We start from the raw sequence: 25772 nt of genomic DNA on the forward strand, positions 1-25772 counted from the left end.
TCTTAGAATGGAAGATCCATAGTTGCAGTCTAAAATGTTAGCCAAAGATACACAATCTGTCCTCCACAAGTGGCCCTCCTCTCCATAAGCTGCTGTACTTCAATTCCTTTCAGCTCTAATCAACATGGGAGGGAGGGCTCAGTCTCACAACACACAGAAGCTATTAACGATTCCTTAGAATGCTAACAAGGTTAATTCTATTTAGAAAGATGCCAGTAAAAATAATATTTTAGCTATTAAAGTCAGTTTTTAAAAGGCATTTTTGCTGAGAGTGTGTTGATCAGCCTGTCATACATGTGACAATTACTTTAGGCATCTTTTTTTAATGTTGTGCAGAGGAAGTTGAAAATCCCCACCTGAGTCACCACCACATATGTGTCATTTTTGAATCAATTTTTTTGTTGAGAAAGAATAAACAGTATAGAACTATGGATAATAAGGATGTAAACAGTATAGAACTATGGATAATAAGGATGATTAAGTTCACTCCTGTTTCCGGCATGGGCTACCAGTTCCATTCTAAGTTAAGCTCAAACTGCTCTTCTTTCTTGATATTTTCTGACTCGAGAATTTCCTTTCTCTGCTTGTTAGTATACAAATCACTTGTTCATTAACTTCCTTTCTGGCTTGCTCTGCTTCATGATTAACAGTCCTGTTTTCTCCTTCTGGAAAACTTCTGCCAGATATAGGACCATTAACTGGCACAGTTCTCTATTAAGGCAGCTTAAAATTGAAACAGTTCTACCTGAAGGACTGTCCCATTTATCTGAACCTAAAGATGTCTAAAGATGGGCTCCACTTTCACTAGCGTTACCCCCTACTCCATTTTATAAGGCAACCACAGCTTCTCAAAGGAAATAAACATTTTCTAAAAGCAAAGTCAAGGGAAGACTTAAAACTTAAAACAAAGCCACTGGTAAAATAAAAAGGGAAATTCAAAATTTTGTACAAAATATCTTGTAGAAAGATTATTTCGGACCAAAAGACTTATTAGAGAGTCTAGTGAAAGCAAAGATTGTTCACAAGCTATAAAAAGTTTAATCGGGTTGAAAAGGAAGACTGAAAACTGAAGTTGGTGAGCTGGGACATCAAATGGGAAAAATAAATGAGGCCCTAAAAAAGGAAAAACTTTAAAAGTTCTGTCCAGGTTACTCCTCACTGCTGTGCCAACTAGGTAGCAGTATCTGACTGAAAAGCTAGGTAGATTAAATCTGGTCAGTATTTGCATGGTTGACCATCACAAAGCCAAAGATTGTGCACTAGACTGAAAAAAAAAAAATCTCCCAGAAACCATCTCTATATTGGAGGGATATTTTACCTTTACTTCATTGCTCTAGTGAGGCAAAGCAACATTAGGCAAAGGATTTTGAGGACATGTCCAAAAAAGCAATGCATCAACTGAACTACCATTGTCTAAAATGCAAATCTTATACTTATCAGCAGAGTAAATTGTTATAGTAATTAAATGGGGGGAATGTTCCTCCATACCATATTATCTTTCTGCTTTTCTTTAGGGATTTTTTTCTCAGGCTTAGAGATAAAATGAGGATCACATTGGACAGACTCCATCTGTCCCAAGTAATATGTAGTTATCCAATAAGCTGAGAGATTCAGGTACTTATCTCTTCAGCCAATTTCCTTTGTAGAAAAGGAAAAAGACAAAAAGACAAAAAAATACTGTAGAACTAATACCAGCCTTCATGACCCTGGAGAGGACAACTCTCAGAGCAAGATCTTACCAAAGTATTAAACCAATGCCTTAGCATCTGCTACTATCATCCCTGGGTTCAATATTTGCATCAATAAAACAGACACATAAAACTAAATCTGAACTTGGGAGAAAATGTTGTTTTTTAAAAAAATAAAAGGAAACCCATGAAAACAAGACATAGCAACACACAGTACAAAAGAGTAATTATCCTCTCCCCCCCCCCGCTTTCCCCTCCTCGAAAAAAAACTCAAAAGGAGAAAAAGAGCTTTACCACAATTTTGGAACATTTTACCTGTAACAGAAAATGGGCTTAAAATGAAACAGGACCAAAATTTCTACAAACCAGTAGATGAATACAAACACTTATTTTTAGCAACTCAGAACAAGAAACTTTTGACACGAGTATTCATGAACAATTAAATTTCTTTAAAAACAAAACAAAAAAAATTGGGCTTGGAGAAGGAATCACAGGAGTTGAGAACAAAAAAAATGAAGCAAGGAAAAGAGAACAAAACTCCCACAATATCTAAACAATTAACCATTGTTCTTGGATATTCCATTCCAAGTGAAGAGGAACTCCAATCGTTCCTGAAAGCTGATAATGGCTGTTTCCATCCTACCCCTGTCTTCCAGAAAGTGTATCCTGGAACAGTCCCTCCATCAGAACTTTTAAGAAGCTGTCATTTTGACAAGATTTATTCATTTGCTTCTTTTTTCCCCATCCCAATTCATGTACAAGACACAGCAATCGTCTCATCACGGTTGGACGGTAAATGCAGAAATCTCAGTAGGGTTGGAAGGTCTGTCCTTGTTTCAAAAATGTTTCACTGATGCTTCCTTTCAAGGGATTTGGTTTGCCATGGCTAACTCATTTCCCCCATTTCCCAGTTGATTTCCCAAACAAAGGAAAATGTCTTCTTTGCTCCAAGCATGCCAATTTCTTCTGTGCTGTCAGATGAAGAAGCCTCTTGGTTTTTTCACTTTAAATTCCATTAAAGATTGTGGAATTGTATGCCTGGTCAACTTTTAAGTTCTTGACTCAACCATTCAAAGGAATATACACAGAAAATGCAGCAACAGAAGGTTGAATAGTCCCCTTTACCCAAAGCATATCCCTCCCCTATTTGCCCCAAAGTTGACTTGCTACTGTTTTTAGAAGTCTGCATGTCCCAAAACACTCTTCCTCCCAACCCACCCTGACCCACCCAAAACAAAGTAAAAAGCTCCACGGGTTGCATCATCTACCTGGTGGTCAAGTTTGGAGAAGCAACTGCTTCTGTTGCTACTTCAATTTTTTTTTACGAAAAAAACAGACAGAGTGTTGTGCAGTGGGGGACCCAGCCTTAGGATTGCTTCAGCCGTGTGCGTGGGGGTCCCAGAAAGGGGCACTGTGCAGAGGCCAGTGAACGATATGCCTCTGCTACCAAATGAGGGTGAGATACTACCATCGACTTCCAGCCTGCAGTCTCCATGACATCAGAAGCATGGCTGAAAATAATAATCAAGAATTCAAGATTACCAGATTGAAAAATGTTAATGAAAATCAACTATATCTCAGCTAAATATTATCTATCTGAAAATGTCTCTCGACACAAGAAATTGTATTTTTCACTATGCACCTTTGGACATTATTCTTTAATAAAGATGTCTCTATTCCTGCAGGACTATTTTGAGGCATATTTATTTATTTATTACATTTTTATGGCCATCAACTCAAAATTTGTGACTCTGGCATACAATAAAACAAGGTAAACCAAAAAGACAAATAATCCCAGGTAAATGGGATAAAGGAGAATTAGTATTACTGAAGCTATCAACTTTCTTGGCAAAAACAGTTGAGTAAACTTCCCTTTCCAAAAAGCAGCTCCATCTATATGTGCAGTAAAGCTGTTGGGTGATAAATCCTGAAAGCTGCAGCTCTAACACAACTGGACAGAACCATCTTGAGGAATGCTGTAGTAAGAATTTATTTATTCAAGAGAAGAACAACCATTTGAACAGCTGCTGGCTATTTTTCATCTCTCCAGAGTGGATGACAACATTTTAGGGTAAGAACAATCTTGACAGAGAACTTTTAGCTACTCTTAGACACAACCCTTTTCCCTGGTATCCTGCAGAGGATCTGAATGCAAATTTCATCATCCGCAATCAACTCTGCTATGCTGAGAAAAACAAGAGAATTCTAAGGTACTCTAGGGGTGCAGACTCTGGAAAGATATCCTAACTTTTAAAAAAAGCTTAAAGGTTTCCCCTAACCAGTCGTGATTGACTCAAGGGGGCGGTGCTCATCTCTGATACTCAGCCGAGGCAGCCTGCACTTCCGTCATCATGTGGCCTGCATGAAAGTAGGTAACGCAGTAACCTTTCTCACCGAAGCGGTACCTATTTATCTACTCGCATTTACATGCTTTCGAACTGCTAGGTTGGATGGAGCTAGGACGAGAACGGGAGCTCACCCCATCATGCGGCGCTTGGGTTCTGAACCCAAGCTAGCAGTTTTCCAGCTGACAAGCCCAGTGTCATAACCGCTGAGCCATTGCTCCGCCGATCCTAACTTAAGTAAAATGCCAAACATTGCTTTGAAGATTGTCCCTGCTAGATTTAATTCACTAGAGACAAAAAAGAAAGCCCACTTACTAGTTTATGAAGTCAACTGCCTGAGTTTTTAGCTGGTCAGCACTGTGTAGATCAGCCAGAATTAGGATCTCTGCTGCATTCTCCACTGACAAATTGCTGCACAAAGCATCCTCACACATCACTTTCAAACGTTCCAAAGCATACTATAAAAGATACCAGAAAATTGGACTATTTAAAAACGCATGTCAAGTTCTTCATAACTTTCTGGTAACATGAAACATCAGAACACAGCCCCACAAAGCATAGTGAGTTGGATAATCATGCTTACAATATAACTAGTGTAAGTATCTGTGGATTTAAATGGGACCTCAGTAAACATCCATTTTGGATCTAATCCCATCCCACATTATATAATAGGAATCTTTAAGAACTAACACATGCACAATCATACATGGATGCTGGGTATCAGTCAATGTTCTTCACAAAGAATGAGAAATCCTATTGCTTAATAAATGCCAACAAATTAAAAACAGGAACTAATTTGCAGAATTTATTTTCTCTGCTGAACTTTGAAGATCTGAGCACAGGGAATATGCATGCTTGCATGTGAACCTATATTAGTTCTTTAGGTACCACAGCATCTCAGCATGTCTTCCCTTTCTCCTCATAAACATTGGAAAGACAAATTGAACTCTCTAATCACATCTTCACCCAAGAGCCCAATGGCAGGTCTCTGCGGTTTCAAATAGGCATTACATTTTGTTTATAGAATAATTACGTAATTTTCCCAAGAGATTGGAGGAAGACAGAACAAATTGTTCCTTAACCTCTTGGGCAAGTATTAAGAGGTTTTATGTGCTGCCATAAAAGGTTTTGCTTTCTGTTTTTAAAAAGACACCCAGAGATGTTTAGAAAAAGGAACTATATAAAAAGTCACAAATCCTCTTCAACAATTAAAGCCCACCTCAGTACCCCCTCTTTACTGGGGTTAAGTAAGTGTTGCTAAAGCTAAGTGGGTGTTAAACGTATTTATTACTCAGCCGTGCTGGAAAATCAAGGTAGGTTTTTGCTGTGTAAGTACAAATGGATGAATGGTGGGAAAAGATGTTCTATGTAAAAGACAAAGAATATTTCAAATTTTAAGGGACTTTTTTTTACTTAACACCTCAAGTGCCATATTCTATTTAAAATTCATGTGTACTTTCTTCCCTTAAAAATATGGCTTAGATCTCAAGGTGTTTTTTTTTTTTTTACTGTTTACTGGATAAAAGCTAGACAAATAATTCATGTTTCTGGAAACGCATCCTTCTTAGCTATGTCCCCATCATGTTTCTGCTTCTAGCACCATACCTGCAGCCTAGCTACTTCCTGATATGCTGGGATACAATTAAGTATAGAACCTGGAAATTCAGGGAGAATATTAGATTGGAGACAGATGGCCAACGTGGAATTTGATCAGAACTATTTTAAGTTATTCACTGAAATATGTATCAAGAAAGAAAAATATAACTTGGTTTCACCGATATCCACCAATTTAATCTTATCAGAATATTAAGATATGTAAAACAATGGTAAGTGGTTGCAAACTAGTACATGATTTGGGGTTAGAATGTGCTGCGATGGAAATTTGTTATGTTTTTCATCCTGACAGGTCTCCTCTGCCTATGCTATCCTCTCTAACAATAGACTTATGGGTTTGCTACTTTCTACTTCTATAGGGCTCAGCTTCTAATATTGGGGTTCCAAAAGATACCTCTCCCAATTTTTATTTTTCTACAAGGTAATAGCTAACCTTCCCTTTTACCTTGTCAGCAGCTGCAAGCAGATCGTCAGCCATTTTGTCAAGATTAGGTGCCTTCCCGGTATAAATGAAGCACATCATTTCTTTAAAAACTTCAGGTTCCACATCATTGATTTCTACTCGATTCTGCACCAGAGAAAAGAGGAAGATTATTCTTTTGAGGCAACAGAAACCTTTCCTAGCCTAATCTCTCTTTCAGCAGGAATAACTCGCTGTAAACAGGGGTGCAAACCTGTTTATTTGTATTTATATTGCTTCTCATCTTATTTAGTGACTCTTGGCTTCTCAAACCTTTCAGGGTGATGGCTGCACCTGACTTTAGGTGAATGACAAGGATTGTTCTTCAAAAAGATAAGTTAAGGTTAAGAAAACAGGTTAAATTTGATTTTTATTTATATCTTATTAAAAGTCAAAATAACTGTTAATTTGAGCGGTCTATGGAGATTCTAAGTCATCCAGATCATTTGTTAATCTGAGTGTAAAAATATTTAATACTTTTCTCATTATATCACTGAAAAAAATGAATCTGATGGCAAATTTTGTAATGTTTCTATGTGCCAGACCCAAGGTTTAAGGGCCAGTATTTATATGGCCTGCTGTAAATTATATGCAAACATAGTTTAGGTTTCATGTGTCCCTTCTAGCTCTGTAAGAAGACAAACTATAACTTCTTCCTTAGCCTGTTTTTTCCTCCAAGTCTACCTGTAATAAAAGAAATCACTAGCAATGTTATAGAATCATTCTAAGCCAGTGGCTCTCAACCTTCCTAATGCCGCAACCCTTTAATACAGTTCCTCATGTTGTGGTGACCCCCAAGCATAAAATTATTTTCGTTGCTACCTCATAACTGTAATTTTGCTACTATTATGAATCATAATGTAAATATCTGATATGCAGGGAACATGGTATTTGTTTCCGAAGTTGAACCATTGTTTTTCCTACACAGATACTGTCTTCAAGTATCATCATATATTTAAATACATATATTTAATAAATACATGGACACACTTTTCCAGAATAACTTGAGGACAGTGTCCATACTTTATGTTTCTGGACCAACCACCTCAATGGTGACCCTGGGCCAATCTCTCTCAGAGGGGCTGCCTACTTCACAAGGTTGCTGTGGGAACCAAATAAATACATCATTTTAATCTCCCAGAGAAAAAAGTGGGATAAAAATGTGATAAATTATACACAATGCCCTTTTTTTTCTGCCGTATGCTTTCTCCTCATGCAAGTTATATTACTAATTTATTGCAATGGTTCCAATGATAGCCCTGAGACATCTGTGCATATTCTTTTCTTAGTAGCTCCCAAAGATTGCTATCTTGGCCAAAAGTACTACTTCATCCATGAAGAACAATAACAATGCAGGGAAGGAACCAAGAAGATAAACAGCAGCACAATCTTTTGAAGAAAACCAACAGTGCATTCAAGAGCACCTGGCAAGAGTCACCAAAATGCCAATCCGGATTAAGAATCCGGCTTCTTTCTACACGCAAAGGCTTCACAAATCATTTGGTTTACCAAACAATCGTCCCAGGTCAATATGCTCTGGAAAAAAAACCTTAACCGGGAAAGTTTAATGGGCAACTCTCAGAAGATCCTGAATCCCTGGGAGGTGGGGGGGGGAGAGGAGAAGAGAGGGGCTGGGAAGGAGGCTGCAGGTCACCGCGCAGCATCCACCTTTTTTTTATATAACACACACACCCCAAGCTTCTAAAACTAAAGTAAGACTTGAGCCACAAGAATTGCATTTCTTTAGCTCAGCTCCCTGTGCTGACATTTCATCCCGGATGCACATGCCAAGAAAAAGGTGACTTGCTCGGCGAGCAATCAACAATAAAAAATGGAGAGGAGGAGGAGAAAGGCTTGACGCTTTGCTTCTGGAGAGACCTGCTACGAAGCCACTTTATAAAAGTAGGAGCAAACAAATCCAAAAAGTGCACAAAGCTAAGGCCGGGGAAGGGGTGGTGGGGGGGGGGAAGGGCCACCGAAGCGCTAACAAGGTCTCGGGCAGCAGCAGCGCCTTTTTGGAAGGGCAGCCAGGAATAAAATAAACTGTTTGCTCCTTTTGCTTTCTTCCAAACCTGCGCTTTGGACGCACTTCCCAGGCGGGCTTACCAGGCAGCAAGCACTTTGGTCCCCGTGGGATTTCCCTCTTAGGAGAGGAGCGCTGAGAAGGGGCTGCTCGGGGAGGACAGGAGACGCAGCCATGGCCCTGTGGACTCCCCCGCCTCTTCCTCCTCCAGCGCCTGGGAATTGCCGCTCCTAAGACCATCGGAAATATGTGTTTGCCGATGGTCTTAGGCGACCCCTGTGAAAGGGTCGTTTGACTCCCAAAGGGGTCGCGACCCATAGGTTGAAAACCACTGTTCTAAGCAGAAGATCAGTTTTTTTCCCCCCAAAGTCACTTTGGAAGGGGAGATGAGCAGCATATAAATTTAATAAATAAATAAAATACATTTTCAGTGTGTTATTTTATTTAGTTGCTATTTTAAAGAATTACTTACATTTTTTCCTTTCTCAATTTATAAGCCATAAATTATAATGTGCTTACCTCTACCATATCCTATATATAACAAGTAAGGCGAAACATTTATGTATTTATTTGGACTCTGACTCTATTCAGTTTCACCAAGACTACAATTTCAGATTAGTATCGAGTGCTTCAGATCTAATTGCTGGAAATAAAGAACTTAAAATCAATTGCCGAATAACACTGACAGTTTGTTTGCATGGGCAATGATGGATCTCTTGCCAACCCACTGTAGAAAACTAACTATCTAAGCTGCAGTCTAGATACATATCTCTTCTCTGTTCCCAGAGCAAAATGCCTCGTCAACCTTGACACATTAACAAGACTATATTTCATTGTCTGAGCAGGACCTTTGTGGGTTGAGGTCAAAAGTCTGCAATAGTTTTCAGTTATTAGCTAATGTTTGTCTCCACAGTATCTTCCTATCTGGGCAGCTCTTCTCCATGGCTTACCTTTTTACTCTCTTCCATCTCATGTTCAAACATTGCACTGAAAACTGGAGAACGGGCTGTATGCATGGTGGATTGGCATAAGGAAAAATGGGGAAAAAAATACCATTTTAAAAATGTGAAACAGATACTCTTTCTTTTTAGAGAGGAACTGATATATACCATTAGTACTTGCAAATTCAAGTAATGTATAAAAGGGACAAGTAAAAAATAAATTGTATACTCGCAAGAGAATCAAATCAAAATTTCTGCCCAAGGGAATATGCATATGATTTCCCAGCAATTTATTCTCTCCTATGCAAAGAAATAAAAGAAACTCTGGAATGCAGCTAATTACATTTTCAGATTTTCTCAATTCCATTTCTTCTTACACTAGAGGTCCTTTGCCATGGCTTTGTGTTGCTATGTGCTTATCACCACAGAATATAAAGGCTTTGTGTGATTTGTACTAAATTAAGAAATAATCAAACACAATAAGCATCCATATATACTGTACCAGTGGTCCCCGACCTTTGTGGCTTGAAAGCCCAGTTTGGGGGGGGGAGAGGGGAACTGAGCTGCGTGAGCAGCGGGCCAATGTACATGTGAGAGTGCCCACTGGCCTGTTGCTCATGCAGGTTGAATGAGTGCCCATTGGCCTGTTGCTCATGCAGGTTGAGCTGCACGTGTGCACACCATGCTCTAGCCAGCCACTCATGCAGTCCAATTCCAAAAAGGCCCAAATAGACCCCTGCTGTACCAGATAGAGATGGATTCTGCAATCTATATAAAATATGCAAGCTGGAGCACCCATCTTTCAAAATCCATTCTTATTTTGCAGCAACAGGAACAAACTTTATACAGAACCTAGAAATCTTTCCCCAGTAATGACAAAACCTTAATCTTTTGATCTGTGAAATTTCAGAAGAATTTAAAATGCATGTAGTCTTCAGCTTATGACCATTCATTTAATGATTGTTTGAAGTTATGTAAGCACTAAACAAATGGTACTTATGGCCTGTCCATAAAACTGAAGTGCATATGTGATCACATGATCAAAATCTGAGTACTTGGCAGCCTGCCCACACTTATGACTATAGAGGCACTTCAACTCCCACCAACTCCTACTTCCCTCCTATCTGTAGTCCCTGCACTCCGTGCTCCCTGTAGTCTGCACTCTCCCATCCTCAGCTGGACTTTGCTGCCTTCCTTCTCCTGCTGCTGACCAAGCATGCCTGGCCTGGCCTTTTGCGAAACACGTGCTGGACACATGAGGCTTTCACCCTGTGGTCACGAAAAGTAGTTTCTTTACGAGTCCTGGAAGGCTTCATGTGGCCAACAGCCGCCTCGCAAAGGGCTAGACCTTTCTTCTGTTCAACTATATCCAATTCTCAGAGACTGCTGGACAAGTCCCTGCAGTTTTCTTGGCAAAGTTTTTCAGAAGCGATTTGCCATTGCTTCCTACTTAGAGTTAAGAAAGTGACTGGGCCAAGGTCACCCAGTTGGCTTTCTGCCCAAGGTGGGACTAGAACTCACACTCTCATGGTTTCTAGCCTGATGCCTTAACCACTACAACAAATTGTGTCAATACCAACCTGCTAATATGGCTTTGTGAGCTTGAAACTCCTGGCCTGCTACACACAAGGAACAGTCTGTGAAGCGAGAGTTTTCCCAAAGGCCTCCCAACTCATCAGCCAAGCGGCATTCAGGTACCTTCACCATGTTCATGGAATTCTGGCCGGAGATATTGACAGAGTCCTGTACTACACTCACCTGCAAGGAAGCATAAAAGCCCATGCTCTTTATAAACATACTGATAATAGCAGCAAAAAATCTAGAAGAACTGAATAAAAAAAAAAAACAAATTCCAGAGCAATACAGACTTTTTTGTAAGAGAACCCAGCAAACATAGGAAGTTTTCCTACCCATTCTCCGAACCATTGTCTATATGCAAGTTCACCACACTGAAATGAAGAGAGATTATCAACCACTTCAAGATAGTATATGAAATATACACATTCGTACAACATTGAGCAAAACTCAGACACCACAGCAACCCTATTTTATAGGGTTTTATAACAATATATTCAGTTTGCTATAATCCCTCTCTGCCTCTCCCACAAAAGATCTATCAAGTCTTCTATACCCCACTCCCAATGGTCACTAATGAATAGGGGATTGGTTCACATAATGCACTAGGTTAGGCAAAATGGGTTCATGTAATTTATGATTCAGTGTGTTGTGGGGATCTACCTATTTAGCAATTTGTGTGAAGAAGCCTTTCAATTTAAGCCATAATATAGTCTGCATGAGTAGAGAATACCGAGAATATAGAAATTTCTGCTGCAATCCTGGATTTAGAATGTTGTATGAATCTAAGTGGTAAACTATCATACATGCAGATAAATGAAAATTCAATTTTATGCTAGTTTGGGCCAAATCTCCCAAATGATTGATTAGATGTGGATATGCATATCTTTAAATTCTTCTCTATTAGCAGCTTCTCAAGCGATAGTCAGCAGACTGCAGCAAGTTAATATTTATCACTAGTCCCGTGCCTTTCTGAGCTGGCGTACTATCTGATGGTCCCCAAGAAAGAACAAAGCCCAGGCTCCAGTAATGGAAGACTGAAATTAAACAGTGCACAGATTCACAAATTAAAAGCTAATTCATTTTTTAATATACAAAGAAAAAAATACTATCTCTGATCAAATCAAAAATCCATCTACTCTGGCAGATTATGTTACAGAATAGTTGATCTGTAGGAAGAACAAACTCAAAGCTAGGGGAAAACACTGTTTTCCAACTGCCACTCCTCAGCCCGAAGTGTTCAGAACGTATGAAAAGGAAAGTGCCATTGTGATTATTAGCTGTGAATTTATAACTATGAAGAAATCTGAAATCAATCTGATATATGGTTTTTTTTACAAAAGTATACCCAAAACTAGATCTGAAAGTTATTGAAAAAGGACCCCCTTTGGCAACGCAACTGGAACCAGAATTTATGTCACTAAGTAATGCAATTCTAAAATGCAAATCACATGATGGCATTGCTAAGGCAATCCCAACATTCTCTTATTATTTTAATTAAAATGGTTAGCCAAATTCAAGTCACCCCCATGATTTTAGGACCAAATCTATATATTCTTAACAGAAATATGGAAATGGCTCACCACTGCATTCTTCCAGGATCCTCTTTCATTTTCCTTATACTGGCATTCCCTGAATGGGTCCCCTTCAAGTGCAAACCAGATCTGACCAACAAAGTTTCTGAGATCAGCCTTTATTTTTCTTTACTGGTTGAAGTTGGGGAAATGTAATTATTAGGGAAAGTACTGAAGGAGCAGTTTATGTTTATTTAAAGTGGCTGCTTAGTTTTTCTTGTGTAAACCAGGAGTGGGGCAGGTTGTTAGAGTGCTTTTAGAAATCAATGAAAAAGTTTTGACTTGGAAAAAAAAAATCTTATTCAGTGTAAAACATTCTTCTCCATCTTCATAAACTGTAGATATGCTACTAACCTGGTATCTAATTCTTAGACAGCATGATAGCTGCCCTGGTTACTCTGGAAATTTTGGAAGATGCTATCCCACATATTCGGGAAACGCTACAATAAAGCATTATATTAATACTTTTGTTTGCTTTAAAGTAAACTTGTGCTTTAGAATACAATTTACTTATTTACTGCACAATTTACTCTCATGGCATGTGAAAACCTTCATAGAAAATGTATTTTTAAAGCTTTTTAAATTAAATATATCATTTTCTCATTATCTCAATTTCAATATCTCAAAATATTCTGTGACTACCACAGTGGTGTAATTATCTTAAGTGTTTTTATTTTCATATAAATCTAGACCAGCGGTTCTCAACCTGTGGGTCACGACCCCCTTGGGGGTCGAATGACCCTTTCACAGGTGTCGCCTAAGACCATTGGAAAACACATATTTCCGATGGTCTTAGGAACCGAGACACCGCTCCCCATCCGTCTCCGCATGGCCTCCTCTGCCATTTGCAGAGAGAGAGAGACAGAAAGGCACTTTCGCTTTCCTTTTCTCTCTCTCTCTCTCTCTCTCTGACTTATCTCCTGCAGTGCTCCTGATTGGCCCTGCGCCCGGGTGCCCCACCTCCTGGGAGAAGCGCGGCCAGGGCCTCGTGGCCTTGGAGCCGCCTGGGGAAGCCCCAGGATCCCTGCTGGGAGCGGCCCGTTGGAGGCTCTGCTGAGCAGGGCAGCCCTCCCACAAGCCACAACCCAACGGAGACCATCCCCTGCAATCCCCAGCCAGCCTGACCATTGGACCCGCTGGCCGGGAAGGCGCGCCGGAGTCCAGGCTGCCAGGAAGGAAGAAGGAGATGCAGCAAATGTAAGAGAGGAGAGCCGCCTCCTGGGGCCCAATGCTGGTGGCGGCTTCCTTGCCCTCCTCTTCCTCTTCCTCCTCCCCTTCTTCTTCCTGCTGCCCCCAAGGCGGCTCGCACGGGCGCCGGGGCAAGAGGGGTGCCTGGGGGGAGCAGACGGACTGGCAGGGGCCACGCGGCACCAGCCCCCACCGCAGCTACATCGATGGACGGAGGACGAGGCCGGGCAGCGCGGCGTTCTGGAGGGGGCAGCAGCCAGGCTGGGGGGAACCCCTGATGATGCTACCATGCCGCCGCTGCAGCCCCCTGTCCTGTTCCCCCTCCCCGCCTGTTCGGCTGAGGATGCAGCGGGCAGCAGTGGGGCCAGGGGTGGCGGCGAGGAACTCCGATGATGCTGCCGTGCCACCGCCGCTGCCTCCCGTCCTGCTCCCCCTCCCCGCCCATTCGGCTGAGGACATGGCAGAGGCTGGGCCGGGGGTGGCGGGGACCCCTAATGATGCTGCTGTAAGAGAAAGAAACAGAGGAAAAGAGAGAGAAAAGAGAGAAAGAGAAAGGGGGAGGAAACAGAAAGAGAGAGAGAGAAAGAGAAAAAGGAAAGAGCGGAAAGAGATAGAGAGGAAAGAGAAAGAAAGAGAGGAGAGGAAAGAGAGAGAGAGAAAGAGAGAGAGGAAAGAGAGAAAGAGAGAGGGGGAGAGGAAAGAGAAAAAGAGAAGAAAGAGGGAGAGAGAAGAGAGAGGAAAGAGGGAGAGAAGAGAGGAAAGAGAGGAAAGAGAGGAAGAGATAGAGGAAAGAGAGAAACAGGAAAGGAGAGAGGAAAGAGCAAGAGAAAGGAGAGAAAGAGAGAGAAAAGAGAGAGAGAAAGAGAGAAAGAGGGAGAGGAATGGTGCTTTTCCAACCAGGCTGGGCAGAGCTGGCGGAGTGGCCTTCCTGCCCCTCCTCCCCGGTCAGCTGGATGGGAGGTTGGGGATCACCACAACATGAGGAACTGTATTAAAGAGTCGCGGCATTAGGAAGGTTAAGAACCACTGATCTAGATAAAAGTCAGCACTGAGAGGATGGTGATTCCAAATAAAAGTTTATATGTATTGAAACTTCTATCATCAAAATCCATGGAATTTTAAATCCTGTAATTTTAGTTGGATTGCTCCAATAGTCTCTGCAGTCATATGTAGCAATCCCTACTACTTATTAAACAAAAGATTTGTTTAATTCTGATTTTCTTTTTGAGATGGCAACTACATCCCTCTGCATGCACAAGGGATCCATACTATAAAACAGAAAAATCAAGTAAATGCAGACAAATAGCCTTCTACAATCAGGCAGGAGGTTGAGCCAATGGACAATCTATCATATGTCCGCCACAGAAGCTTAATAACGTGACAAATCTTTTCCCAGCAAGAAGTAGTTTAAAGGAAACTGGGGCATTCACATAGTTCTTCCTTCACCAAGTCTTATCACTGAGTCTTCAGAGCAAGTTAGTAGAGCAGCAACCAAAACAAAAACATGTTTCCCCTAAACAGCTGGGGAGCCTCCAGCTGGAAGGAATTAGCTGAGTGTATGGTGTAATACTTACTTACGTGCCCAAATCCACCTTAGCGACAACTATCAGTCAATGTAAGTTTTTTCTGTCTGTGAATCAGATCTGTATTTTTAAACTGTAAAAAAATGCTTAAGACAAGGATTTGACTTTTTTTTTTTTTTTTAACATCTGAACACTACCTGGAAGCTGTAGCAGGTACAAAACACAGCAACAAGCAAGCTAATGGATGAGAGCTACCATGCCATATCATGTCAGTTTTGTAAGGGATTACTTGGTTACCAACAGATTCCAAAATTCAAATTCTAAATGCTGGTTATAACCTGTAAAGCCCATAATAGTGTGGCACCTAGGTATTTCAAGAAACAACTCCTCCAGAAGAATCGATCCATCCAAACCTTCAGCCACAAGGGAAATGTTTGAAGTTCCAACCCCCAAAGGCCAACTTTATGATGAAAAGTTAGATTTATGATAGGAGCTGAGACAACAAAACTATTTTTATGAACACCTTCCCAAATGAAACCATGAGATTCTATATCTTACCTCACAGAAGAGAGTGAGCTTGTCATCTGGAAGGAGCCCGTTTGCCTCATCCAGAAGAAAATCTCTTCTAATAAACTTCTTGAATCCCCAATCTTTGCCTTGCACAAACCGATAGGCTCTCTGGCTCTCTGGCAATATACAAAGAGGTTGGCATTTTTAAAAAAACTAAATGATAGACAGATAGATAGATAGATAGATAGATAGATAGATAGATAGATAGATAGATAGATAGATAGATAGACAGACAGAAAATGAAATTTGAAGACACACAAAACAGTCTTTATTTTCTGCTCTGTTAAGGTATGAGTAAAATATAAGTACCCAGTTACTAGCTATCCATACCCATTGCTTTTGTTTCTTCTCCTTTTGCATTCAAAATAGAGAACTTGAATTTGGCTCGGACTTCGCTCTTTGGACAACTGACCAGTAAAAGATAGAGTGAAAGATAATCTTTACTTTCTTCATCCAAGCCCTTTGGGTTCACACGCAAACACCTGCAAAAGCAGAAAAATCATGTTCATTTTCTCTATAAAAAGGTTTAACTATAGTGAAACAACTTTCTATCTACAGATTGTTTGTTTTCTTTTCAAAAATATTCGTAATATCCTGAATTACAAAGTGTTTTATTATGCTTCTTACATTTTAGTCTGCAGACTATTAAACAATAAAATTTTGATTTCTTGTAGTTGATCATAGGAAATTGCTAAGCCACACTTACAAATGTAACTAAAACTCAATAGTAAAAGCAGTACTTTCTTTCTTCAACTGTTTTAAAACCAACTTTATCAATCTAGTGTTTTATTGTTGCATTTTTACAGGCGACAGCTCTGAAAGGGAACATTAATAAATTCAGCAATGGCTATAAATGAATATGAAGCTAAGGTATAACTCTGACAACTACGTAACAATAATTGAACCTTCTGCTGTTCCCTATCTGGCATTTAGTTGGTCCTTACCATTTCAATTTATCATTAGCTCCTGATGAAAATGTTGAACTTTTGATGACCTCGCCCATTTCCTCTCGACAAAAGCTGAAGTTATTGATGGTCCACATGTAGGAAAATTTGACCACTTTAATCTTTAAAAAGAATGGGAGAGAAGAGAAATATTGGCTAGCAATTTACATTCATTGTTACAAAGAACAAGTTCACCAAAAAGAATCCCCTGATATTTAAGAATGAAGGAAAAATACATTTAAAACTCCATCCTCTTGAAATATCATAGATACCTATCCAAGAAACTGTAATCCATTGTTTATCAAAGGCTGGAGCAAAATTATTTGACTTATAATTCATTTACAGGGTTATTAAGTTAATATATTTGGCCCATACTAATTTAGGTGGAAAAGGCAGGAATATGTCAGCTTTGAGAAAAGATTTGTTGCTACTGAATTCTTTTTCAGGAGCCCTTTTTAATGACCTCTGATTTAGTGACTGTTCAAATTTATGACACTCCTTATAGCTGCAGCCATCACAGAGCCCCCTTGGTCAATTCTGCAATTCAAGTCCCTGGTAACCAGCTTGACAGTCTGGTTACCAGACAATTATGTTACAGACAATTATTGACAGTCACGGGGTCACATGATCATCAATTGCAATCTTCACCACTGGCTTCCAACAAGGACTAGTTTGTCCCATCATTATGGGGCACTGATGCCATGTGGCTTTTACCTAATGACAGGAATTGGGATTGCCATCATAGTCGACACGGTCAGATGTTGATACATTTTATGATCACATCACTTTAACAGAATTCCCAGTCCCTATTACTGTCGGTAAGCAAGGACTTGTACTTGCATTCATAAGGAGCAGAATTTGATAGCTTCATGTATCTTGATTCCAGAATGGAAGCGTGGCTGTTTAGGAAAAGCTTCCGCTTTGCTTGTCCCTCCAGAGTCTTTTGTTTAACTTGGTGTTAATCTTGTATTAAGAGCATTTCTGATTACAATGATTAGTAATACATGCACAAAGAATTGCAGCATAACAATTGCTAACATAATTGGTACAGGCAGTCCTGAACGTATGACCACAATTCAGCCCAAAATTAAGCGAGACCATTGTTAAGTGACTTTGTCCCATTTTACGACCTTTCTTGCCATTCAGGTTTATTACCGTCTCTGGTCTTTGATTGCAATAAATGTGAATGAATGAATGACCTTTCTTGCCACAGATATTAAATGAATCACTGCAGTTGTTAAATTAGTAACAAAGTTGTTAAATGAATCTCGCTTTGCTTATCAGCTTATCTGACTTTGTTTATCAGAAGATCGAAAAAGGCGACCACGTGCCTCTGGCTTACTGGAACCATCATAAATATGAATCAGTTATCAAATGTCTGAATTTTGATAATGTGACCATGGCAATGCTGCAATAGTCGTAAGTGTGAAAAACAGTCATAAGGCAATTTTTTCAGTACTGTTATAACTTCAAATCATCACTAAATGAACTGTTATAAATTGAGGACTACCTGTATGTATTTTTAATTCTAGGCACAGTTAATATAATAAATGTCAAAGTTAAGAGGAAATATAAAAAGCAAACCTGTAAGATTAGACCTTTCCTGTTTCAGTATAAAGTATATTTGTGTAATGTTCCAGTTATGAGGCCCTCAAAATTCGCTATCCAAAACAAAGATGGGCACAAATGTATTAATCTGATCCCCCTTTGATTTTGTTGGGTGGATGCCTTAGCTATTCTAAATCTACTATTGTTGGAAAAGCAACAACAACAAAAAAATGGCTTCATGCTCTACAAGTCTGCTTTCTGTGAATTTCCAGCAATCTTCATGCTATTATATATGCCAGAGATTCTTTGGATTAGAACCATCACCAAAACCTAGCATAGCTTCTAGATGACCACATAGTTACCATCTATCCCTGAGAAGTCTGGCAGGAACAATATATGAATTTGGGAATTCCACACTTTCCCATTATAATTACTGTACACATTACAATTATGTACAAATATTACAATTCAACAAGTTCAGTTATTTTGACATTCTGTCACTCTGCAAAACACTTGCTTGAATCCAATTCAAAGAGAGGAAAATAAATGCCAGCTGATATACAGTCATTAGCTGATATTCCAAAGTGCAGGCATACTTGAGTGTAACACCAGCTCTCAGCAACAGGTCCACTTGACATCTCTGCCGGAGGAGGAGGACTCGGTACCCTTGACATCGCCAGCTTGGAGATCAGATAGGATTTCACGGATTAAAGAAATATGCTATGTAATCTTCACCCTGATTGCACAGGAAGTGGGACGGGGAGAGAAAAGAGTTTAAATAGGTAGCAATTTCTGTTTATTTCTGTTTGCACAGCAAGATACCAAAGTTAGTTTATGGTGTTTCGGTTGTGCAATTCCTAACCACCTCCTTCTTGCTGTGTTTTTGTACGAAATGTACATTTCATTCTATATATGCCCTGCCAGATTGTTACACTTAATGAAATATCATCAAATCTGGTTGGCTGTTCCCCAGGCTTGGAACATTTTCCAATTTCCAGGTCCCTAAGATTTTCCTCTAACTTACTTCTATGCCATATTTACCATCCTCATTTAAAAAAAGAACAGAGTTTTTGTCCTAATAATACCATTAGAACTGAGAGCCAGGAAGTCAACTGCTAATTGACAAATTGAGATAGAAACTATTTAAAGAGTCACTCTCACTTGAAAATGATGGACTTCATAGTATTTACTCTGACACATTAGAGGTTAGTGTCAGTTGGCTTTAGAAATGAGGTGATAAGAGATTCACCAAGATTGCACAATGTAATTCATGAATTGAATATAGAACACAGAATAATATATTGAGACTAGGAGGTCTCCTAGTCCAACCCCCTACTCTAGCAGGAGACCCTACACCATTCTAGACAAGTGGCTGTCCAGTTTCTTTTTGGAAATCTCAAGTGATGAAGCACCCACAATTTCCAGAGATAAGCAATTCTATTGATTAATTGTTCTCATTGTCAGAAAAGTTCTCTTTAGTTCTAAGTTGGTTCACTCTTTAATGATCTTCCACCTGTTACTTCTTGTCTTGCCCTCAGGTGCTTTGGGGAACAGATTAGCTCCCTCATCCCTGTAACAGGCTCTCAAATATTGGAAGACTGCTATCATATCATACCTAGTTTTTTTCTTCATTAGACTAAATATACCTAGTTCCCTCAATTGTTCATCTACAGTTTAGGCTCCAGATCCCTTATCATTTTTGTTACTCATCTCTGTACTCTTTCTAGGGTCGCAACCTCTTTTTTAAAGAAGAAAATAATTTGAAGAAAAAAAATGAATAAAATGAGTTCAGGAACACATAAATATTAGGTAGAAAGTTACCCTTCCTATATATGAATCATCTAATAACTTTTATTATATTCCTGAACATTGGTATTTCCAATGACCAACCAATCATCATAAACACTTTGACATGAATAGTGGTCTAATAATGTTTAATATATATTGAAAACAAAATTAAGTTGACTTGAGCATATGGGATATAATCACGTAAGTACTGCAGCGATCACTGAAATACTGGCCTACACCCTATCACAATCAGAAGCATTCAAAAATAACTACTTGCTGAACTTTCTTGAGTCCAAAGCAAAAAAAACCCTAATGCTGCATGACAAAACCTAAAACTTTTACCATTACCATATTATTATTATTTTATTAAAAGTTTTATAAATGTATTACAATATAAACCCCCCCACCCCTCCCCCCCACTTCCCAGAGCTGATTACAGGGTAAAACAAAAGAATAAACAAATATAATCCAACCAACATAAACCAACTATACTATCAATCAAAACCATAAGACACTTTAACTCCTTATCAATACAAATATTAACAAATTAAGTCAAAAATAATAATATAATTAAAGCTACTAATAATTATCTAAAACCTACCGTATATGCCGGTGTACAAGGCGACCCAGCGTATAAGACGACCCCCGTCTTTATCGCCGGGCCGCATTCCTAGAACGTCGTCTTATACGCCGGAAACTACCCGTATTTCCGGCATATAAGACGACTCGACGTATAAGACAACCCCCGTCTTTGGTGCCGATTTTAGTGCTCGCAGAAATCGCCTTATACGCCGGCATATACGGTACTCAAAAGCAAGATAATACTTTTCAATTTCATATTTCTTCTGAATATAATCAATCCATCTTCTCCAAACCATAATATATCTTTCTTGTGAATGGTCCTTCAAATAGGCGGAGATACTATTACCATATTATTCAATATTGACATAACCCATAGCTAAACAAAATGAAACAACTTAGTTCATAAATCAGAACTGAGTGACATTTGAGGCCAATAACCTCACTGCTGTTGTTGCCAAAAAAGCCAATGCAGTCCTAGGCTGCATCAACAGAGAGAAAGTTTCACAATCATGTGAAGTGATAGTACCACTTTACACTGCTCTGGTGAGAACACATTTGGAATACTGTGTTTGAAAAACAATTGAATATCTACTATCCTCCCAGATGACACTACCATATCATTTCCATGTAAGGTTCTTGGCCTCAAATGGCTCTCAGCTCTGATTTACTAAACCAAATTATTTCATTCCATTTAGAATGGGTTATGTCAATATTGAATAATACAGTAATGGTAACAATTTAAGATTTACTTTCTTTGTCATGTAACATCTGTCTTTTTTGTTCTAGTACACAAAACAGTTCCACAGTTATTACAATAGTAGCATTAAACCAACTAGAGGCCATACACCTATACAGTTATTACATTTTTTTAAAAGTGGAAATTCACACTTAAGTAAAGAGTAACCCATTGCCTAAGTTCAGCAGGAAATTTTGAGAAGCTCCTCAGATGATTTAAAAAAAAAAGGAATGGAAGCACATTTCAGTGTGGGAGGCTCTTTCCATCCACCTGAAGTGGCAGCACATTTTATAGCTGTGAAAACTGAACCAATGTGAAATGAGTCCTCTTTGGTTTAAGACTGATTTTAATAGGCTAATTCAGAAGCACTGCCAGTTCCTACTGCATCTATAGTATACCCATGTGTACCATCAATCATATTTGTGAGAACTCATTGCATAGTACAGAAAAGAAGTAGACAAAGGGAAAATGTTGAATGCCATTGACAGATAGGGAGTAAGCAATCAGGTAGCTAAATGGACTAAATAAAAATACATTTTTTCTGAGAGGAAAAATTAATACAGCACTGCAAATAATAAAAGAAAAGATTATCCTGCAATCATTCTTCAACATTTTCTAACCTTGCAACATACATTTCTTATGACTTGGCTCTATGGAAAAAAAAAACATATTATACAGTAGAAAGTGACCACAGGGCTACTAGCTTAAGAGTACCTGATATTTGTTCCAGTTAGAAGGTGAATGAAAAAAAGTGTGCTGGATTCATTCATTTTAGATGTGAGCCCAGCTCCTCCATTCGCATACTTACGAAAAGTCTGCACAGACAAAAAAAAAAGTTCACTCCCTTGTACAGCATCTGGTAAGATATGCATATCTACCAGCCCTGTCAAACTCTAAAATTAAAAAAAAAATCAAGAATACTGCCACTAACATCAGAAGTGTGAGAGTTAAGCTAAGAAAAACAGATGTTACCACAGAACTGTGCTGGGAAATGGGGGAGGAAAGCAAAGAGAAATAAATATTGCTTTTTGGAAAGCAAGCTTAAATATTTGTGGCCCCTCCAAACTTGGAAGGGGGGGGGGAGGAAGAAAGTTACCTTTTCCAATATAATTGTAACACTTTCTATTTTGAATGACTCACATAAAACTCATCTTTTCTAAATAGTAAAAAATACCCTAAGCACTTTAAATAATAGACATACAGTTGTATGACATTTACCTCTCCTTAAAGGTTTCTTTTTCAAAAAAGCAGGCCACACAAATAGTCAACATTTGTAAAGTCAATTTCCATTAATTCTCTACACTAATAGAAAATAGAACTATACAAACCTTAACCAAGTGCCAGTTTTCCAACAACTTTGTCTTCTAATTCTGATATTTCATCTGTGGCTGTCTTGCATCTAAATCCCACGTAAGTAGCAGATTCGCTTTCCCTCATTTATGCCTTCACTAGCCTATCATTTCAGAGGTCAGTAAAAGAGTACCACCCCCTTTTCCTTATTTCGGTGCCACTCTCCCCGCCTATTCAAGGACAGGAATTATTAGTATCTAAGCTTGCTATCTCCAGGTGTTTATAATGACCTTGGGAGTCAGTATCTCCTACCCATTCAGTGTGATTTAATTTCTACAACCATATAGAGAGAAGGTACAAGGATGAATAACCTGTGTTTTTCAAATTATTGCTGAACTTCCAGAAGCCCAGCCAGCATGGCTAATGATGAGGAATGAGGGTAGCTGTATTTCAGCAACATCTGTACTACAAAGAAGATACAAAGGCATAAATTAAATGACAATTACACACTTTAATGTGGGTTGTTCAGTTCTGGTCTCAACGGTTATGTGAACTCAACCATTTTAACTTGTAATATGTGACTTAAAACTTAGTGTGCAGCCTAAATTCATCTGATTAAGGTTATTCAATAAACCAGAAATGAACCATGGATTCGCATAACATGTAAACTTACTGAGATAAGTTTATGATGGCATCACAGCATTTATTCTCTACTTTTCAAGCCAAAATGCTTAACATAAAAACATTGCTGGATCATGTGTAAATCCAGCATTCTTTAGTCCATAGTGGCTTAGTGAATGACTCTAGAAAGCTTGTAAGAATGGAGTGTATTAACTCTCTTCTATTGTTGCTTCAATGCAACCAGTGTTTAAGACAGTAGTATTCCTAATATGAAGCGATTAGAACTGTACACAGCCCCATCACAGATTTGTAAATTTAGTCTATTAATAACAGCTACATACTATTTTGAAACTTTAATGAACTGTCCCTTGTGACTCAAAACTTCTTTCTTGATCAATCATTGTCAGCTGTCAATTGCATGGGGATATCTGCCTTTTTATCCCAGGCAATTGCTAAGGAATCTCTGGTAAGAATATTTTGTTAGAATCTTTTAAAAAATCAAAATATTTTGCATTTGCTATGTCAAAGTTGTCTAAATGCTTGTTGGTGCATCCTAAAAAATTTAATTTTCATTCCCCCCCCCCCAATATTAATCCAAACTAGCCCACAGTTTCTTGTATCATCCCTCAGTTCTTTTTTTTAAAAAAAAATCAGGATTTATACTGGCTGCTTTCTAATCCTCAGGAATAGACCTCAAGCTCTTTAGTGGAAACCAACAGGACTTGAGGAATTATTTATATATAGTTAGGCAATCTGGCTTATAATGCCATAGCTCACTGCCTATTTTAATTTATCTATTCAGTTTTTCCCTCCTAGCTCAGGGACAGGCAACTCTCCTACATTCCTCCCAACTTCCACCAAGGTCAACAGCAAAAATTTATCCAATTTCTTTTCTAATTCCTTATCCTCCTTTAGCATATAATTAATGATCCTTAATGTCTTTTGTCACATGCTCCTCAAATATTACTTATGGTAATTCTTTAGAGACGCTTATATATTTTCTGGCAAATTCTACATTTATCTTGTCCCCTTAATTTAAGGAAAAATCTTCCCTCTCTTCTCAAAGGAAGCCTTCTTGTCTTTAATGGCATCTCAGTTTCTGTTCAGCTCTGATTCTCAATTCATCTTTAATTCCAGTCTCTTCCTGGACTTTGTGGCATTTTTTCTGATCTCAGATACACATGATAGTGGAGAATATAATGGCTTTCAATGATCTTCAAGCATTGTGTGTGTGGGGGGGGGGAACCCTGACCTTTATTCTCTCTTTCAACTTTCTTTTTACAAATTTCTTCCTTTTTTTGTTCTTCTGAAATCAAATGTCACCATGGTCCACTTTCTTAGAAGCATCCACAGGTATGCATATTGGTAATAGAACTGTGATTATTGTTCCCAAACAATTTATCATTTGGATTTTTGAACAAAATGTTGGACACTATTCAAACTTAATTCCAGGGTTGTATTTTAAATATGAGCCAGCAGTGTGCTGCAGCTGCCAAAAAGGCCAACACAGTGCTAGGCTGTATTAACAGAGGGACAGAATTAAGATCATGTGAAGTGTTAATACTACTTTACAATGCCTTGGTAAGGCTACACTTAGAATATTGCATCCAATTTTGGTCACTGCGATGTAAAAAAGATGTTGAGACTCTAGAAAGAGTACAGAGAAGAGCAACAAAGACGATTAGGGGACTGGAGGCCAAAGCATATAAGAAATGGCTGCTGGAATTGGGTATGTCTAGTTTAATGAAGAGAAGGACGTGGTGGGACATGACAGCAGTGTTCCAATATCTCAGGGTCTGCCACAAAGAAGAGGGAGTCAAGCTATTTTCCAATGCGCCTGAATGCAGGACAAGAAGCAACGGATGGAAACTAATCAAGGAGAGAAGCAATCTAGAACTAAGGAGAAACTTCCTAACAGTGAGGACAATTAACCAGTGGGACAACCTGTCTTCAGAAGCTGTGAATGCTCCAACACTGGAAGTTTTTAAGGAGAGACTGGACAGCCATTTGTCCGAAATGGTATAGGGTTTCCTGCCTGAGCAGGGGGATGGACTAGATGACCTCCAAGGTCCCTTCCAACTTTATTAATATTATTATTAGGGATCATTGCACAGTCAGCCAGATGTTCAGATTGGATTTGGCATTTTGTCTACCTATCGAGTCCTTACCCAGAACCTGGGATAGGCAGATGTGGATGTTTGATGGTATTACAGATATCGTCGCAGGATGGAAGAAGTTCCTAGTAAGGCCACCTTTTGCAATTGACTAATAGCGAATTTGTCAATGCCAATGGTGTCCAAGTGGTGCTCCAGTTGTTTTAGGATTGCACCCAAGGAGCCTATTACTATTGGTACTACCCTTGCTTGCTTTTGCCACAATCTTTCTATTTCTATTTGTAGGTCTTTGTATTTTGTTATCTTCTCCAGTTTTTTCTCGTCTATTCTGCTGTCTCCAGGCACTGCCACATCTACTATCCAGACTTTTTTTGTTAAGTCTGGGGTGTTATGTTGCAGGTGCTTGTCTGTTTGAAGTCTGAAGTCCCAGAGCAGTTTAATTTTATCATTTTCTATGACTTTCTCTATTTTATGATACCACCAGTTTTTGCTTACAGGCAAATGATATTTTTTGCAGATCTTCCAACGCACCATTGTTGCTACTTTGTCATGCCGCTGCTTGTAATCAGTCTGTGCAATCTTCTTGCAACAGCTTACCAAGTGGTCCACTGTTTCTTCAGCTTCTTTGCATAGGCGGCACTTACTGTC

At 39.1% G+C, this 25772-nt stretch overlaps 1 protein-coding gene across 26 annotated transcripts in view; it reads right to left on the reverse strand.

The window, feature by feature from the left end:
- Window positions 1-1977: 1977 nt before the first annotated feature.
- LOC120303552 (speckle type BTB/POZ protein) overlaps window positions 1978-25772 on the reverse strand; it is an 86896-nt gene continuing 63101 nt past the window's right edge. For 10 of the 26 annotated variants that reach the window (XM_039333267.1, XM_039333248.1, XM_039333263.1 and 7 more), the window contains 9 exons: window positions 18590-18729; window positions 16446-16567; window positions 15832-15983; window positions 15490-15617; window positions 10652-10829; window positions 9081-9136; window positions 6093-6215; window positions 4349-4491; window positions 1978-3199 (listed from right to left, as the gene is read on the reverse strand). In XM_039333267.1, the coding sequence (XP_039189201.1) occupies window positions 3055-3199; window positions 4349-4491; window positions 6093-6215; window positions 9081-9136; window positions 10652-10829; window positions 15490-15617; window positions 15832-15983; window positions 16446-16567; window positions 18590-18667 (1125 nt within the window). In that variant the 5' untranslated portion in view covers window positions 18668-18729 and the 3' untranslated portion in view covers window positions 1978-3054. Of the gene's footprint in view, window positions 3200-4348; window positions 4492-6092; window positions 6216-9080; window positions 9137-10651; window positions 10830-15489; window positions 15618-15831; window positions 15984-16445; window positions 16568-18589; window positions 18730-21813; window positions 21915-22760; window positions 22855-25772 lie in introns of all 26 variants that reach the window. The other 16 variants (XM_039333244.1, XM_039333251.1, XM_039333249.1 and 13 more) reach the window with 3 other exon arrangements.

Source organism: Crotalus tigris, unplaced genomic scaffold (genome assembly GCF_016545835.1).
Source record: "Crotalus tigris isolate CLP2741 ecotype Arizona unplaced genomic scaffold, ASM1654583v1 scf7180000024472.5447098, whole genome shotgun sequence".
Classification (NCBI taxonomy): Eukaryota; Metazoa; Chordata; class Lepidosauria; order Squamata; family Viperidae; genus Crotalus; species Crotalus tigris.